We start from the raw sequence: 18,007 nt of genomic DNA, 5'->3' as shown, positions 1-18,007 counted from the left end.
CCTGGGGTCACCTCACAATACTCGGCAGAAGCTCAGATTCTCCCCCAAGAGCCATGTGAATCAGACGGGGGACAGGATGGTGGTTTCTAGGATGAGCCCCTCAAGGTCACAGGGCACACCCTCCAGCCCACAGCCTTAGACAGCAGGCCAGCTGCTTCCCAAAGGGACCCTCATAAGTAGTAAGGAGCAGCCCCTCAGGAGGAATGGACTGGGTTCACTGCACAGCCCCCTGCAGGACAGCCCCCACTCATCTGCAGACAGCATGCTGTGTGTGGAGAGGGGCCATCGGTGCAGCACAGCTCAACCATCCGCCTCCCCTTCGGTTTTCAACAGCCTGACAACTCCTGTGTCGCTGCCCAGAGCTCAGCAGTTTGAGGCCGTGCAGGGACCCAGGGGACCCTTAACAGAGTCAGCAGGTTTTATTCCTCGGGGATACATCTGTGAATCAGAAGGCCGCAGGGAACAAGTACAAGCCTTGAGCTTTGTGAACTGGGATTTCTTGTTCCGTGTCATTTTTAGAAGCTGACGGCTTCAAATACACTGGCCACTGAGCCCTAGTTATACTCCTGGCATTGGCCTCGGTTGTCTTCTCGGGGTATTCACACATGTCTGGTGTCACCTTTCTCCCCATATAACGCAGCCAACTCCTGATCACCCCTCAAACTTGGCCCAAATGTCTTCCTGCATGAAATAACCTAGAGTACTCTTCTCTGCTCTTAAAGCTCTCTGCTCTTACCACAATTGTCACGTTATACTCTTAATCAACCCAGGGATTGTACACTCAGGTAAAGTCAGTAAGGGCATGTGAGGCGACAGAGCGGTGGAGACGGTGGACACGATATGACCAGCTCTCTTCCTCTTTGGTTCCACGCAGAGTGGCCCTGTGTTCTGAGACCTTCCATATTTTCTAAAGGAGTCAGACATCTAAGTTTTTATCATGAAGTTCGCCCTCGCCAACATTTAAATAGTGTAAATAGTTATTTTTAGAAATGTAGACCAAGGAAAACATCACTGGCTCCTAATTTGTAGCCTCTGTTTTAACCTCTTTCCCCCTCGGTTCTCAGCCCCACAGGGGCACATGCTATGTCTGCTCTGCTCACCACGCCATGGGGATTCAGCAAACGAAACGCAGCTAAATGAAGACGCCTGCGATGAGTGCCAGGGGCAGACAGACGAGCAAGGACACGACATTCCATCATCGCCTCCACTCTCCCATTGCCCACTGGAAGTGTCTCCATGTCCCTTTACATCCTACTCCTGGGTGGCCACCCTGGGCTCATTATCCCCTACCCTGCTGGCATCACAATGACCAGAGCTTCTGGCTTGGGGCCTCTGTGACATCACCGATGGCCTGGTCCTAAGTACCCAGTATCCAGGTACAAGGCAAACAGACCCACCATGAGCAACTTCCTCTCCCGTCGCTGCTCACCATGCTGACGCTGAAATGGTTTTTGTTCCTGCTTCTGTGCCTCTCCTGCGGCTATGCCCTCATGTTTTCTTCTCTGAGGGACAAAGGCAAAGACCCCCAGGGAAAGGTGCCTTGTGGAGGGCACTTTCGGAGTAGGCAGAACCTACCGGAGCATGCCCACAGCTGGCTTGGGAGCAAGTGGCTCTGGGTGGTTTTTGTTTTTGTGGTGTACGTGATACTAAAGTTTCGGGGAGATAGTGAGAAGAGTAAGGTAAGGATGGTAAGGATAGATCCTTTTTGTTTGGGGTTTTTTTTGGGTTTTTTACACATTTGATATCGTCTCAGAAATCTCAGACTTGGAAAAACGGATATTCTAGTTCTCACCGGCAGGACCATTATAAGGGATTAGGGTGCCTCATGGTCCTGAGAAATGCTGCCAGATTCCTTTCTTGATGTGTCCTTTGGGAAATACAGTAGCCCCCAAATGCACGGAGGGTTGAGACTAACAGTTGGAGACCACCTTCTATTTACTGGGTGAATAAAACCTTGGCTTGATATGTGTCCTGTTAAATGAATTTTCTCAACTTGAGGATAGATTCAAGCACTTGGCATGTTGGGATCAAAATTACTCAAGGAGCCAGATTTCCTGCTCCTAACATTTGGTCTGCTGCCAGTTGCTAAAGTGAATGGAGATGTAATATCGTGAAACGCAGTAAAGCAAAAGGCCGGTCGTAAAAGGAGATGAGAAGAGGTAACAGCTAGTCCCTCAAGTGGCTAAACACATCCAGAAGGGGAAAGGGAGAGACATATGGCAGCAAGTTCTCTCCTAGACAGACCCCACGCTTTACGATACTGAGTAGAGCAGGGAGTGGTTGGCAAACCTTTCCTGTAGAGGCTCAGGGAGTAGATATTTTTCAGCTTTGCAGCCCATCAGGTCTCTGATGCAACAATGCTGCCATTTTAGTATGAAAGCAGCCCCAGACACTATGCAAATGAATGTGCATGGCTGTGTTCCAATAAAACTTTATTTACAAAAACAGACGGTGGGGGCCAGGTGTGGCCATACTTTGCCAATCCCAGGACTAGAGCTAAGCTAGGACCATCTTCTCTTAGGTGAGCTCAACTGTCTTGGCACTGCGGCCAAACCCAGAAAGTCAACAGTGTTATTCACCCCATGTATCTTTCCTGACAGGAGCAGAACCCTCCTCCTGGCCTTCGAAGCTGTTCGTTTCGCCCTCCCCTAAAGAAAAATCAGAATGCTTCCCCCAACAAAGACAATACACTCAACACCCTAACCCAACTCGAGACGGACCTTGTGAAATTTGTGTCCAAGGTGCGGAATCTGAAAGTCGCCATGACAGCCAGCAGTAAGCTCAAGCCTCAGCACCTAGAGACACCTGCAGACCCAGAAAATAGTGTTACAATATATGAAATATGGGGTGAAGAAGAATACGAATGAATGCATTTGTGTGTTGAAGTAGGAGAGAAAAAGTTGAGTGTTGATGAACCATACACAAACTATTAAAACTATTCTGAAGAAAAAGAAATGTCGAATTTCAGGTCTTTTCCCCCTCTTTTGGTAAAGTTGAGAAAATAAATGTGAGATCCGTAACCGTAGCAGTTATTGTCTTGTTTTTGCCTTTCTCGCTTCCTCTAGACTTGCAGGTGGTGAGAAGAGTATTGACGGTGCCATAGGGGCATGGGTATCATTCTTGGCCTTGGTGCCATGGCCCCTGTAGGAAATTTGGGATAAGACGTTGATGCCATTTTCATAGTTGCTATCTTTATAGGACTTGTTTGTGCCAAAGATGGGACGGATTTTTAACTTTATGATTCATTCCATTATAAAGGACTGCTTTATAGGTGTTAAATGAATGGATTAGGAGGGTGTGTGTGTGTGTGTATGTGTGTATGTGTGTGATGGTGAATTCTAGAATCATTTGATTTTCTTACCACCAGCAAAGTCTTCCTATTCATTCCATCTCATGCATTAACTTTTTCTCCTGCCAAATTAGCAGTTACATCTGTCTAACTGGATTAAGGAAAATGGAGAATCAATTCACATTTTCAGTGTAATTTGGATACAGATGAGCTAACCAGGGGCTCCCCAACTAGTTGAGATGAGTGTGCTCTGTAACGCTTATTAAAAATGTGGATATGTTGGCGTGTTAACACGGCTAATGGAAACTGTACTTAGTCCAGCCTATTAAGTTAGCTTACTGACCCCTAATGTAGGCCTTCCTGATACTTTTATAGACAGGCAGGTGCAGGAGAGAAATTAGCTGTGGAAGAGCATGGAAATTTCATGCCCTTATTTCCACTTCAGTCCAAATGAACTGTGCCTGCCTGAATCTCCATCATCTCCCTTGCCAGCTACAAAAAACAATTAAGTCCCTTAGTTTGAGCAAAGTCTTCAGGCGTCTGTCCCACGTGGATGTGGGAGTGAGACCTCATATGAAAGCTGCCCACCTCCTCCCCTCGTGTCAACGTTACTCTACCTTTGAAAAGTGGTCCCTGAACACTTTATTTTTAGTCTTAACTTCAACTTACAAGATAGGCGAAAGTGGAAGGAGCTGAGATTACTCCTTTGTGCCTTCCTTGCTCTTTCTGAGTGTTTTCAAGCAGATGGGACTATGTGAGTTATTTTCACAGCACCCTCTGAAGAAATTCAGAGGGTGCTGTGAAAATATGAGACAGATTTTAGATTAGAATGGAGACCATCGAAGAGACCAGCGTTCACCAAACCATGGCTCATGGGCCAAACCCATCCTGCTACCAGTTTTTGTATGGCCCATGAGCTAAGAATGGTTTTTATATTTTTAAATGGTTGAAAAGAATCTCCCCTGGTGAATAATATTTCATGACATGAAAATTACATGAAATTCAAATCTGAGGCTCATAAATATTTATTTCACACAAGCCACTCCCATCATTTACATATTGTCTGTGGCTGCCCTTGTGCTCAGCGGCTAAGCTGAATTATCACACAGAAAAACCGAATGGCCCACAAAGCTAACAGTATTTACTAACCAGTTTGCCCAACCCTCGTTTATGCTAATCTCATTTGTTGTGTTAACAACTAGGGAAAATAGCTATAATCTTCACAAATATCCTATATTTGTCTGATAGGCAACAGTCTAATTTCATAAATCATATTTCTTTGTAGTTCCCTGTAGGTCACTAGCAACCAAAGAAAGATGAGAATCCTAAGAAACAGCGGAACATCACAATTCCTCATCGCAAATTGACCTGGGATGTAAATTAGAACAAACTCTGCTGTATATTTGGATTTGAGGGGCACTGCCTCTCAAATAGTGTTTCCGAGTCTTTGCCTAGCCTAATACACAGGTTTGCAGACCACAGTGTTGCCTGGAAAATCATGCTTTCTCAAACGACTCGATTTCATGCCAAAAGAAAAGAAAAATGCATGAGATATAGATTTAGGAGCCAGAGCTCAAGAAAGCATCTCACTTCTGTTGGTATTACAAAAACTCAAATTCCAACATCAGCACACTGTGGTTTGAAAGGAGCCAATGACAGGCAAATTGTAATTGCTGGATCCCTACAGTTGTCTACACCTGCTGAATTCACCCACCTGGCTCGCTCAGGTGGTTGACAGAATTCTTTTCCTTGGACTGTCCAAGTCATAGCGGTTTTGCTTCTTCAAAACCAGCAAAGGGGCAGCCAGATGGCCCAGTTGGTTAGAGCGCGAGCTCTCAACAACAAGGTTGCCAGTTCAATTCCCACATGGGATGTTGGGCTGCGCCCCCTGCAACTAAAGATTGAAAACGGCAACTGGATTTGGAGCTGAGCTGCGCCCTCCACATCTGGACTGAAGAACGACTTGGAGCTGATGGGCCCTGGAAAAACACACTGTTCCCCAATATTCCCCAATAAAAATTTATAAATATAAAAAAATAGGGGCTGGCCTGGTGGCTCAGGTGGTTGGAACGCTGCGCTGCTAACGCCGAGGTTGCCCGACAACTGGCGACCGACTGCTTCAGCCAGAGGCAGCGCAAGGCTCATAATCCCAGCATTGGCCAGGGAGCTGTGTCCTACACAACTAGACAGAGAAACAACTGCTAGAACCGGAGTGCGGGGGCGGGAGGAGAGGAAAAAGGGGGAAAATATATATATATTTATATAGCTTGTTTTAAGCCACCAAATTTGTGGCAATTTATTGCATAGCAATCGAAAATCAGTATAGCAACACACACACACAAACACACAAAATCTTTCCATGTGCTGTTTCTAATGCCTAGGATGACACATCTCCCTTCCCTCTGACCTAGTCACCTGGCCTCTGAACCAGGGGAATGGGACCAAAGGAATATCGGCAGAGGGTCAAGAATGAAATGCCCTGTTCCTTGAAGCCAGAGGTTGCAAGCTGTTGGCTCAGAGACCAAAACTCCCCCACCCCCGTCATGTTTGTCCCATAGTCATTGTTTTATACTTTTTATTTTGAAATCATTATAGAGCCACGAGAATTTGTAAAGGTAGCACAGTCATCCCCTCTTAGCACGGTTTGCTTCCCATGGTTTTAGTTACCCACAGTCCACTGCAGTCTATAAATATTAAATGGAAATTTCCAGAAATGAACAATTCATAAGTTTTAAGTTGCCTGCTGCTCTGAGTAGCATGATGAAATCTCGCAATATCCCACCGGGTAGACGCCCCCTGCCCGTTAGTCACGTAGCAGCCGTCTTTGTTTTCGGATGCACTGATGGGTATGGAGGTGCTTGTGTTCCCCTCACCCTTGTTTTACCTCATAATGGCCCCAACGCACAGTAACAGTGATGCTGGTGATTCGGACATGCCAAGGAGAAGCCGTGTAGGGCTTCCTTTAGGGGAAAAGGTGAAAGTTCTCAACTTAATAAGGAAAGAAAAAAAAATCGTATGCTGAGGTTGCTAAGATCTACAGTTAGAAGGAACCTTCCATCTGTGCAATTGTGAAGACAGTGTGGGGACAGAGCCCCAGAGAGCAGTTTCCAGGCTCTCAGCCCCACGTGGAAGGGTGCTGGCTCGGGCGGCAGTGGGCCATCAGCTGTGACTAGTTGGCCGTCAGCTGTAACCAGTGAGCTGTTGGCCACTGATATACCTGCCGTGGCTGGGCTGGTTAGTTGGTTGGCTGGCAGAGAAGCAGACAGGAGGTTGTAGATTGTGTGGCTCCTGCTTCCTGGGTCTCCAGCCCAGCCACCAGCGAGACTATAGTGGTGTGACTCCCCTACCTATGGCTCCGTGGGTGTTCCTTTTTGGCCTCACCATGTCCTGCGTTCTTGTACAGGGAGCGAGAGCTGAGACCCCGCATGACAGAAGGGAAAAGAAATTTGTGCTGGTTTTGCTGCTGCACCTCAAACTGCAAACACCCCTCATGATGCAGGCATTTTGTCATCTCACCAAGAAGAGTAAGTACAGGATAATGAGATATTTTGAGATACCACATTCACATAACGTTTATTACAGTATATTGTTATAATTCTATTTTATTATTAGTTGTTGTTAACCTGTTATTGTGCTAATTTGTAAATGAAACTTTATCATCGGTATATATATATGTAGAAAAACCATGGTATGCTTAGGGCTCGGTACTATCCATGGTTTCAGGCATCCACTGGGGGTCTTGGAACAAGTCTCCTGTGGATAAGGGGGGGCTCCTACACTTCACTCAGTTTCCCCCAGTGGTCACACCTTACATAATTCTAACACAATACCCAAACCAGGAAACTGACATTGGAACAACATATTTGAAGAGCTCTGTGTCATTTTTATCCCCAGTGTAAGTTCCTGTAACCACCACCACAGTCAAGGCACAGGACCATTCCATCGCCTCAGAGACCTCCATCATGCTGCCCCTTATAATCACACCCAACCTCCTCCCCCTCCACCCCAGCCCCTGCCAATCACTAACCTGTTTACCACCTCTATAATGTTGTCATTTCGAGAATATTATATGGACAGGACCATACGGCATGTGGCCTTTGAGATAGCCATGTTTCATTAAGCGTAACGCCCTTGAAATCCGTCCAAGCAGTTTTATGCACCAACACTCTAGGCCTGTCTATTGCTGAGTACATTTAATCATCCACCTACTGAGGGACAGTTTGGTCTTTGGCAGGTGTTGGTTATTACCGATAAAGGTGCTGCAAAGAATCATGTACAGGTTTTTGTGGGCACATCCATTTTCATTTCTCTAGGATAAATGCCCAGAAATATGATTGCTGGGTCATAAGGGAAGTGTATGTTTTGGCTCCTGGTAACTTTTTTTTAAATTATGAATTAATGGCCAACATTTCACAATGAAATTTCACATTATATTTTAGTGAGGGAGGCGCAGTAAACCAAGAAGTCCTTGTCATATGCTAATAAGCACAATGTGACATGCATCTGCTCTAGACTTCAGCCTCTTATGCTTTCCTCCCATCCTTACAGCAGCGTCCAGTCCTGTCCCCCTGGCCCATGGGTCCTGTGGGTTCCCATCCCCTCTTAGCTCTTTGTCCTGCCTCCTCCCAGCCACACGATGCCAAGCCCATTTCTGCCTCAGGGCCTTTGCACGTGACCTCTCTCCCTGGGGTAAGTTTTTCCTGCAGACATCACACCGCTGGCTGCCATGTTCTGGTCTTTGCTCAGAGGTCACCTCCTCTGAGAGGCCTTCCCTGACCACCCTCCCCTGCACTCTCAGCACATCACCCTGCTTTGTTTTATTTCCTTAGTAGCACCATCACTGTGTGACATTATGCTTTTTATTGACTTGTTTCTTGTTTCGAACCTAGACCCCACCCGGAGCCCGTTTACTAACTAGACTTCAGCATTCACGATCGTTCCTTGGTCTTCAGCCTTGCAGCACCCAGCCAGGAACGATCTTCCAGAGTTCCTCGTACGATTTCTTCCCTTGCGCACCCCTTCAATGTGGTTAGCGACCCCTTGGTCAGGTGTTCGGTCCATTGGTTAGTGTTTGTATTCCTTTTTGGATCCTCTACAACCTGGTTGCTTTTACTAGTCTGTTTACTTTTTGCATCTGTGAAGATATGCGTAATATCACGATGGTTCTGAGAGTCAAAGATTTAGAAAAAGAGAGTGCCACCCTTCCTCCCTCAGCCCTGAGCGCCTCCCCTCCTCCCCACCTCGTCCCCACGCAGCCCTGTAGCAAATCAGCCGCTGGTTTCCGTTTTGTACTTCTTCCTGTATTTCTGCACAAATGAACACATGCCTGTGTATTTTCTTATACCCCTCTCGTTCGTATGTGAAGGGCAGCCTGCTGTCGATATTCTTGGGGGCTTTGCTTTTTCCCCCCCACTTAACAGAATGTCCTGGAAAATTACTCCATATCAGGTCAGGTAGCTCTTTCTCATTGGTTTTTTTCTGGCTGCAGAGTACTCCCTTGGGTGGATGGACTCGCTTAATATAGGGACATTCAGGTAGTTTCCAGTGGCTTGAAATGATAAATAATGTTGTGATGAATAAGCTTGTGTATAAGTGTTCTTGTCTCGTTGGAGGTGTAGCTTCAGGGTAGATTCCAAAAAGTGGGATTGCTGGGAAGAAAGGTAAGTGCACGTGTACTTTTGTTAGGTATGGCCAAATTTCCCTCCAGAAGGGTTGTGCCAATTTGCGTTATCACCAAAACAGGTTTTTAAACCAGTATGTGGAGAGATGGCTGGACATCTCTGCCTGAAACGTCTGTATCTTAAAATGTTGTGCGGCTTGCAGTTACCAGAGGTTGCCACGAGGGGGCAGACAAAGCCCATCACAAAGAACAGCGCGCTCGGGGTTTTCCAAAGATTTTGCTTCAGGGGCCGTGGTAACAATAATGTGTAAGTTGAAATGATAGCATCTCTGACACGTAATCATTTTATATTGTATGAGAGTTGTGATTCTGCCATCTTAAAAATTTCCGTTTCACGGGGCTGCGAGCCTTCTCAGTGCATAACCGTGTGGATATAAAGGCACCTACAGTGCGTTACTCTGGGAGACAGAGAAATTAAATTCAGTTCCGTTTTGAAAACTGGTAAAAAGCAGGGGAAAAAGAAAACGGGTAAAAAGGAAATCTGGTGAAAAAGAAGGCGGCAGTGGCGGGTGGGGGGACTCTTCCGTCTTGCATTCTCCAGGCCATCACAGGCACCCTGGGGGGGGGCGCAGGGGTGACCTGCCTGACAGTGGTGCTGTGCTGGCCACGTGGCGAGGTGGGTGAATTGGGCTGAGGTTTGGGAGGCACAGGGGAGACGAAGCTCCTGGAGGGCAGGGCCGTTGTCACCACATCCAGCCCTGTCACCCCTTTGGGCCCCTCTCCCCACCGCTTCCATCCCCTTCTTCCGCTGCTCGCCACACCAGACCCTTCCTTGCTCACCTCCAGGGGTGAGGGCTCTGGTGATGGGGAGGCTTCCCCAGCCAACTTCACGCCTGGCGCTCTTACAAAACAGCCCTGACTTTGTTGGGCAAACTTCTGGATTCACTCACCTGAGACCAAGAGGTTGCCTTCCCGGGTGTGTGTGGGTTTAGACGGCTGGCAGATGGTTCTGAGGATTTTGACTCTCACTGGGCTGGGTGCCATCAGCAGCCGTCTCACTTGGACTGTATTATTCCAGAAGCACTGCCTCCCACTGACGCATTCATTCTTCCTTCATTCAGTCATTTATCATTTCGTCACTCAGCTACCGTGTTTCCCCGAAAATAAGACCTAGCCAGACAATCAGCTCTAATGCGTCTTTTGGAGCAAAAATTAATATAAGACCCAGTCTTATTTTGCTATAATATAAGACCGGGTATAATGTAATGTAATGTAATGTAATGTAATGTAATATGATGTGATGTAATGTAATGTAATAATATTATAATATAATATAATACCGGGTCTTATATTAAGTTTTGCTCCAAAAGACGCATTGGGGCTGATTGGCTGGCTGGGTCTTAGTTTCTGGGAAACACGGTAATACTCAATGAGCATCACTCTGTGAATGTGGCAGTGGAAGCTGAGGGTACAGTGAAGAGCCCACGTAACATGGACCACACGGAGATACCGCCTCACGCCCGGGAGAGGCTGCTATCTGAAAAAAAAAAACACACAGAAAACAAGTATTGGCACGGATGTGGAGAAATTCGAACCCTGTGCACTGTTAGTTCCAGAATGTAAAATGGTGCAGCCACTGTGGAGAAGAGTATGGAGGTTCCTTAGAAACTTAAATATAGAACTGCCATATGATCCAGCAACTCCCCTGCTGGGTTTATACCCAAAAGAATTAAAAGCAGGATCTCAAAGAGATGTCTGTACACCCGAGCTCATCGCAGCAGTATTCACAACAGCCGAGAAGTAGAAGCAACCCAAATGTTCATAGATGAATGACTGGATACACAAAATGTGCTCTATACACGCAACGGAGTATTATTCAGCCTTAAAAAGGCCAAGCACTCTGGGCCCTGGAAATGCTGAGCTAATCAAATCCTACAATGTGATTGGGGGCTGTCAGACAATTAGGGGAAACCGATAGTGGCAAACACATAAGTATAATATACAACAGCCTGTCAGAAGGAGTAAGTGCTGTGAATAAAAATACACTAAAGGACGCCCCTCTTGAGCCAGATGGTCAGGGAGGACTTTTTGGAGGTCATTTTTGAACAAACCTGTGTGAGGTGAGGGCGCAGCTGTGGAAGGAGCCCTCTAGGCAGTTGGAAGAGCAGGTGCAAAGAGCAGGACATACCTTTCCCATTGAGAACGGTGTCCCTTCCTCCCCCAGACCAGGGAGAAGAGTGATGCTTATTATAAAAGATAGGGGTGGACATCAAGATGAATCTGCATAAACACTTACTAAAATAGCCCTTACCATCCATTACTTTCCCCCATATATTTCCTAGTCACAGCCCCACACTTTATCCCTTGAAACCCAAGCCCTCTTTTCTTTGTTGAGATGGTATATAAGTCCTGGGATCTAACTGCTTCTTTGAGTTTCACTGTTCTGTGAACTCCCATGCATGTAAATATTAATAAAAATGGTGTGCCTTTTCTCCTGTGAAACTGTCTTTTGTTTAATTCATAGACCCCCAGTTACTGAGCCTAAGAGGGTAAAGGAGAAACTCTCCCCCTCGCCCAACATTTTCAGTTCTCTCCCCTCAATACATATTGGCTCTTATTATTCTAGAGTTTGGATGTGCCACATTTTAAACTATGGATGACTGTCTGGGTCCTCCCCGAAGTTTTGTTATTACAAACACATATGGGACACATTTCCCCAGACGGTGCAGGATTTGATGATCTCCACTTCACACAGCACAAGCTCCATCTGCCAGTGTTTGGGTTTACTCTGCAGTCAGCAAACAGCGCAGCCACAGCCAGTCAAGACGCTGAAAACAAAAAGCCTGGAATGGCTTCCACTTCACTAATTTTAGAATTCCCAAATACAGTTAAATGATGACTCATCCCATTTCAATTCAAAGCTGTTTAATGGGCCATCTGGTTCATCACAGTATGAAAGACTTTGCCCAGAAACCTGGAAAATTACCTAAGAGGAAGTCAAAGCAGATTTAACCACTGAGCTTAAGCCCCGGGGAAGATCAGCTGACTGTCAGCTCCTTGAGGACACGAATGTTGTTAAATAATTAAACTGCAGAATTTCTGGGCCTATTTGCCTGTGAATTGATGCCTTTTTTTCCTGATTACTAAAGCAATGCAACCCAAAGCACAAGTACCCCCCCCCCAAAAAAAAAAAGGATAGACGGGACTCAGGACTTCACCAAAATTAAAAATTTTGTGCTTCAACGGAAAGTATAAGAAAGTGAAAAGACAACTCAGAGAATGGGGAAAATATTTATAAATCATATACCTGCAAGGATCTAGTATTAAGAATATATAAAGAGGGGTGGCTGGAAGGCTCAGTTGGTTAGAGCACGAGCTCTCAACAACAGGGTTGCCGGTTCAATTCCCACATGGGATGGTGGGCTGCGCCCCCTGCAACTAAAGACTGAAAACGGCGACTGGACTGGGAGCTGAGCTGCGCCCTCCACAATTAGATGGAAGGACAACGACTTGGAACTGATGGGCCCTGGAGAAACATACTGTTCCCCAACATTCCCCAATAAAAATTAAAAAACAACAACCTCTGGGGCAGAGGATAGCAAACTCTTAAAAAAAAAAAAAAGAATATATGAAGAACCTACAACTCCACGATTAAAAATGGGCAAAGGACTTAAACAGACGTATTTTTCAGGGAAGGTGTACACACGGCCAGTAAGCACGTGAAAAGATGCTCAACGTCATTAGCCATCAAAACCACAAGGACTCCCACTTGCCCTCGCTAGGATGGCTGTAATCACGAGAATAAACCACAGCAAGTGTTGGTGAAGAGGCGGAGAAATTGGAACCCTCACACGTCACTAGTAGAAATATAAAATCATGCAGTTACTTTTGAAAAAGGTCCAGAACTTCCTCAAAATGTTAAACATACAGTTACCCTAGGACCCAGCAATTCCATTCCTAGGTGTTTACCCAAGGAAAATGAAATGTGGCCACACAAAAACTTGTACATGGATGTTCATAGCATTTTATTCACAGTAGCCCAAAGTGGAAACAACCCAAATGTTCACCAAAGGTGCATCCATACATTGAAATATTTTTCAGGCACGAAAAGAAATGAAGACTGACATGTGCTACAAAATGAATTCATTTGAAAACATGCTCAGTGAAAAAAGCCAGACACGAAAGACCACATATTGCATGATTTCTGTCACAGAGGAAAAACTTATGTGCTACCCTCTTAGGTGCAATGCGTGGAGCCTGTGAATGAAACTAACAAAAGACAGATTAACAGGGGAAAAAAGCATACACGTATAGTTCTTATTAATATTTACAATTCACAGGGGTTCACCGAAAAGAAGAAAAGCTCAAAGAAGTGGTTAGACTGGGGGTTCTGTACCATTTTAACAAAGGAAAGGGGCTTTGGACTTCACGGAATGATAAATCGTAGGGACATGACTAGGAAATATATGAGGAAACTAATGGAAGATGAGGGTTATTTTAGTCAGGTGTGTTCTTGCAGGCTCATGCCAAGGTGGACTCCATCTCTGGGGACCAGTCTCTCCTCTTCCTGTTATGGGAGGGGGACACCTTCAAAGGGAAATGCATGCCCTGCTTTTAGGCAGCTCCAGGGAACTGCCCAGAAAGTGGGGACGGATGACAACTGTTGGCGAAATCCCTCAAAGTCAGCTCAGGGTCTTCGCTCTCACCAGCAGTACCCCAAGGCCGTGAGGCCCCCATAACCTGCGTCTGCCTCTGAAATGGGCCTGGGAAACGTGGGTGAGAATGCCCCCAAAGCTTCTGGGTGCCTCTTTTATTCAACGAAAATCCATTCAACAGAAGCTACTCTCTAACCTGTCACAGTGTCAGTCCTGCTTGGATTAATATGCTGTCATCACACCTGAGTAAAAGTCGCTGTTTATGGGACGCCTCCTGCAAGCCAAGGCTCATGGGCTTCCCAAACTTCATCTCGTTAATGTAACCCTCCAAGAGATTAGGCAAAGAGCTGTGGGTTCTGGAGCCCCTCGGGGGTCACTGGCTTTATCACTTCCTGCCATGGGAACTGGGACTAATGATGAATTTCCATTTTGTCATAGGTGAAATGGTGGTAACAGTGGGGGGCCCTGAGAATCTGCAGTCCCCCTTGTACCTGGTCTTTGTATCTTCGGATGCCCCGAAATGCGAGGGCGGGCGAGCCAGAGCCAGCAGCCTGGCGTTGCTAGACCCGGAGCTAACAACCAGGAAAGTAGGAAGGCTGCATTCTTTCCCTTCAGGTTTTATCTCATCTGCAGCTTCAATGACAAGAAGAAAAAGGACTGGAGGTTCCTCATTCCTTCCAGGCAGGACTGGCTGCATACATTGCAGGACTCGTGGGTTTGTTCAAAACCCATGAATTTCAAGACAACAGTAGAGCATTATATCAGTGTGGGACCTTTGTGAGCCCGGGGTCCTGGGAGCCCTGTCCTTAGAGCTCCGTTCCCGTCTTCCACAATACTGACAGCCCCTGCTATGTCACCTACATACTCAATAGGCATATTCTCAAGTCTGTCATCCAGGTTGTCACCAACGACTGAATGAGGCCTGATGTCATTGGAAGTGATTGGGCGGGGTGGGAAGAAGCTGGGAGATGGGGATTCCCTTCTCCTGGCCCCACATTGTCCCCTGTCACCCTCTCAATCCCTGGTACCTACCCTGGATGGGGACAGGAGGGTTCTCAGAGAAGGGACGAGGCTGTAGAGACAGCTGTGTGAAGTTTGGGCACCTGCCCCTCCGTGCACCGTCCAGAGGTGAGATGTGACAGACGCATAGCTCGCCAGTCCAGCCCAGCTTCATGGAGGCACGAGGCCTTGTCACAGGAGAGTCGGGAAGTGAGCCATTTGCTGTGGCAGTGGGGGGCAGTGGTTAGGGCCCAGAAGTTGGAATCTGGAACTCGAGCCTTCCTAACCCCAGTGCTGCCTCTTGCCAGCTGTGTTACCTCAGACAGGTTCCTTAACTTCTCTGAATCCCAACAGCAGGATTTGCAATGGGATGATGGAGCAGGATCACTGAAAAGATTCAGCAGGACAGCACCGTGAAGCCCTTAGCGCAATGCCTGGCACACAGTAGGCAATTAGTAATAATACTCTATTACACCAAGAATGTGCTTTGGATGCTCAAGGAAACAAAATCCCTTGAATAATGGGTTAAAAACTGCGAGTCTTCTGAGTTGGACGTAGTACATATTTCTCTGCCTTTGGATGGAGTAGATTGAACGTCTTTTAGCCTTTGCTGATGACACAGGGTCATTACTTATAATATGAAAATTCCCTTGGAGCCCAAAGCCTGACTGTACTTTGAAGCCAGTCGTCATTGGGCCGCCACATTCACTATCCAAGCGGCTGCATTTCCTGAGACGTGTGCGAGGCATCCGAAGCAGGGGCAAAGGCTTGGTCCGCAGCCACTCACAGAAACAAGAAGGACACGGCTTGCCGTGGCCACACCAACCGCAAATCACGATGTCCGATCTGCCGGATACACATCCAGGTCTCCGAGGTGTGTAATCCAGTCATAGAGTGACCAGTGATTGGGCCCCAACGCCCAGGCCAGAGACGGATGTTAGCGTGTCCAAGGTCACACAGCTGGAACACGCTTCAGCGAGGCTTTGAATCAAAGGCTGATCCTCGGTCTCATAGCTTTCCACTTAGTGGTGCCGGCTTTAGCAAATAAAAAGACAAATGCCCGCTTAAGGTGGAGTTCCGGATACACAATAAATGTGTTTTAGTGTAAGTATAGCCCATGCAATATTTGAGACATACTTATACTAAAAATGTATTCCTCGTTGATCTGAATCCAGATTGATCTGAGCACCTTGTATGTTACCCGGCAACCCATGCTGCCTCTGTCCAGTGATGGGTGAACACAGACACAACATCTTGGCAAAGGAGACATGGAAAACCCCGGAGGTTGTACTTGCCCTGCCACGGCGATTTGAATAGAAGGTCACCTCCACAAACAGGAGGCTCTGTTAAAGGGGGCTCTCTAATTCCCACTCGTTCTTTGTAACAGTTTTATTGAGATGTAATGCACCTACCCAGCAATTCACTCACAATGTACAATTCAACGGAGTATTTTATATACTCACAGATACAGGCAACCATCCCACAGACCATTTGAAACATTTATTCGCCTCAGAAAGAAGCCTCCTTCCCATCAGCACACCCCCTGCGTCCAGCCCCTGGCAACCACTACCCTCCTTTCTGTCTATGGATTTGCCTATTCTGCACACTTCATACAAATGGAGTCCTACGATATGCGACCTTTGGTGTCGGTGGCATGTATCGGTCCTTCTCTCCTTCCTATGGCTGGAAATATCCCCTTGTGTGGAGAGACCACCCTCCATTTATCCACTTGTCCATGGGGAGACATGGGGGTTGTTTCCACCACTGGCTTGTCCCCCAGCTTCTTCTTAACCACGTCTCCCGATTTTGTGAACAGAGCACTCCCTGCTTCCCAGGCTCAAGGGGGGGACAGAGCTTTGTTGGAACCACGCCGCATGCCTGGCCCACACCTGATGAATGAGTGATTGGAAATGGACCTGCTCCCACCGATTCAGGCCCCTGGGAAAAGAGGGCATCATGCGCCAAAGGAGAGGAAAGTTCTTATAATTTCCAGGTAGGAAAAACCCTTTGGTGTGGCCGTGACATACTGCATTCCTCTCGGCCACAGCTCCTCTCTGCTTTGAGAGTCTGCAGGATCAGCCTTATCTTCCTCTGAATCTTTCGTGTACAAAGGAGATGTTGGGACAAGTGCTGGAAATGGGTGTGTGGGGAGTAGCCGGGGGAGTTGGGGTGGGTAGAACCATTATCTTCTGGTAACTTATTCCTGAAACGTGCTGGTACCACCAAGATACAAATCTTACAGCAGCTTTAACAGCCGTCACCCTGCAGAGAGAGCCATCCATTCGTACTGGACTCTCCTAGCCCAGGTGGATATGCTGATATCCCCTCTGCGCAGCTTTTTATTTTATTTTATTTATGATTATGTATTTTTTCAGTTTGGGGGAATTTTCCAAGTATACCCTTTTCTCTGGCAAAGGAATTTTTTTTTTATCTGCCCATCTGAGTCAGGACTTTATTCATTCATTCAGCACTTAATTCCACCCTGTGTTAGATTCCTGGGCCCATCATAACAAAAGCACCACAGGCTGGGTGGCTGAAAACAACAGACTTCTATTCTCTCACAGTTCTGAAGGCCAGACGTCCACAGCAGAGGTCAGCGGGGCTCTGGGTAGAACCTGTTCCACGTCTTTGTCCCAGCTTCTGGTGGCGGCTGGAAATCCTTGGCATTTCTTGGCCTATTGACCCATCACTCCAATAGTGATGGTGCTTCTGTGCTCATGTGGTGTTCTCCTCACTGTGTCTGTTCTCCATTTCCTGTAAGGACACCAGTCATATTGGATTAGGGCCCATGCGACCCCACTATGGCCTCATCTTAATTTACGTCATAATTACATCCACCAGGATTCTATCCCCAAATAAGGTCAGATTCACAAGCACTGGGGATTAGGACTTGAGTATAGCTTCTTCGGAGACATAATTCAACTCACAACATACTCTCTCTGAGAAAAAAACCCAAAAATCTTATTGGGATTTTCATTGGAATTGTATTCAATTTATATCAGAATTTTTACCTTTTCTTACTCAAAGACACGTTAATTCTCCTCCTTTGTTTCTATTTTGTGTGATGACATTCAGTGATATTTTATTATTTTCCTCATAAAGCACCATGCTTTTTCTTAGTAGATTGATTTCTAAGTATTTCATTGATTTCGTTCTATATTGTGAATGAATGCTGTTTTTCTTATTTTTATTCCGAGGTGTTTACTGCTGGAACCTGAGAAAGCTGTTGTTTTTGTGTATTTATCTTGAGCCCAGCTACCTAACCAAAACCTCTTATTTATTCCAGGGTTTTATCTTTTTTTTTTTTAATGAGTATATTTTCGGTTTTCTAGGGACACAATCCTATAGATAGGGAAATGATGGACTGTTGTATCTTCGAATATTCTGCAGCAGATAAGAAGAGAAAAGCAGAGTTATCGGTTCACCTTGAGCCATTTCCACCCA

General features: G+C 46.4%; 1 protein-coding gene across 1 annotated transcript; it reads left to right on the top strand.

Moving 5' to 3' along the window:
• Positions 1-1,430: 1,430 nt before the first annotated feature.
• Positions 1,431-2,867, top strand: LOC308490924 (protein FAM209-like; the record flags this gene model as incomplete). Its single annotated transcript, XM_081033705.1, has 2 exons — positions 1,431-1,679; positions 2,601-2,867. 2 exons carry the CDS (start codon positions 1,431-1,433, stop codon positions 2,865-2,867), a joined length of 516 nt encoding a protein of 171 aa, XP_080889831.1.
• Positions 2,868-18,007: the final 15,140 nt, after the last annotated feature.

The sequence above is a fragment of the Rhinolophus hipposideros genome (assembly GCF_964194185.1).
Source record: "Rhinolophus hipposideros genome assembly, chromosome: 22".
NCBI classification, from domain to species: Eukaryota; Metazoa; Chordata; class Mammalia; order Chiroptera; family Rhinolophidae; genus Rhinolophus; species Rhinolophus hipposideros.
Note: the sequence above shows the minus strand (reverse complement) of the source record. Positions and strands in the feature narration are given on the sequence as shown.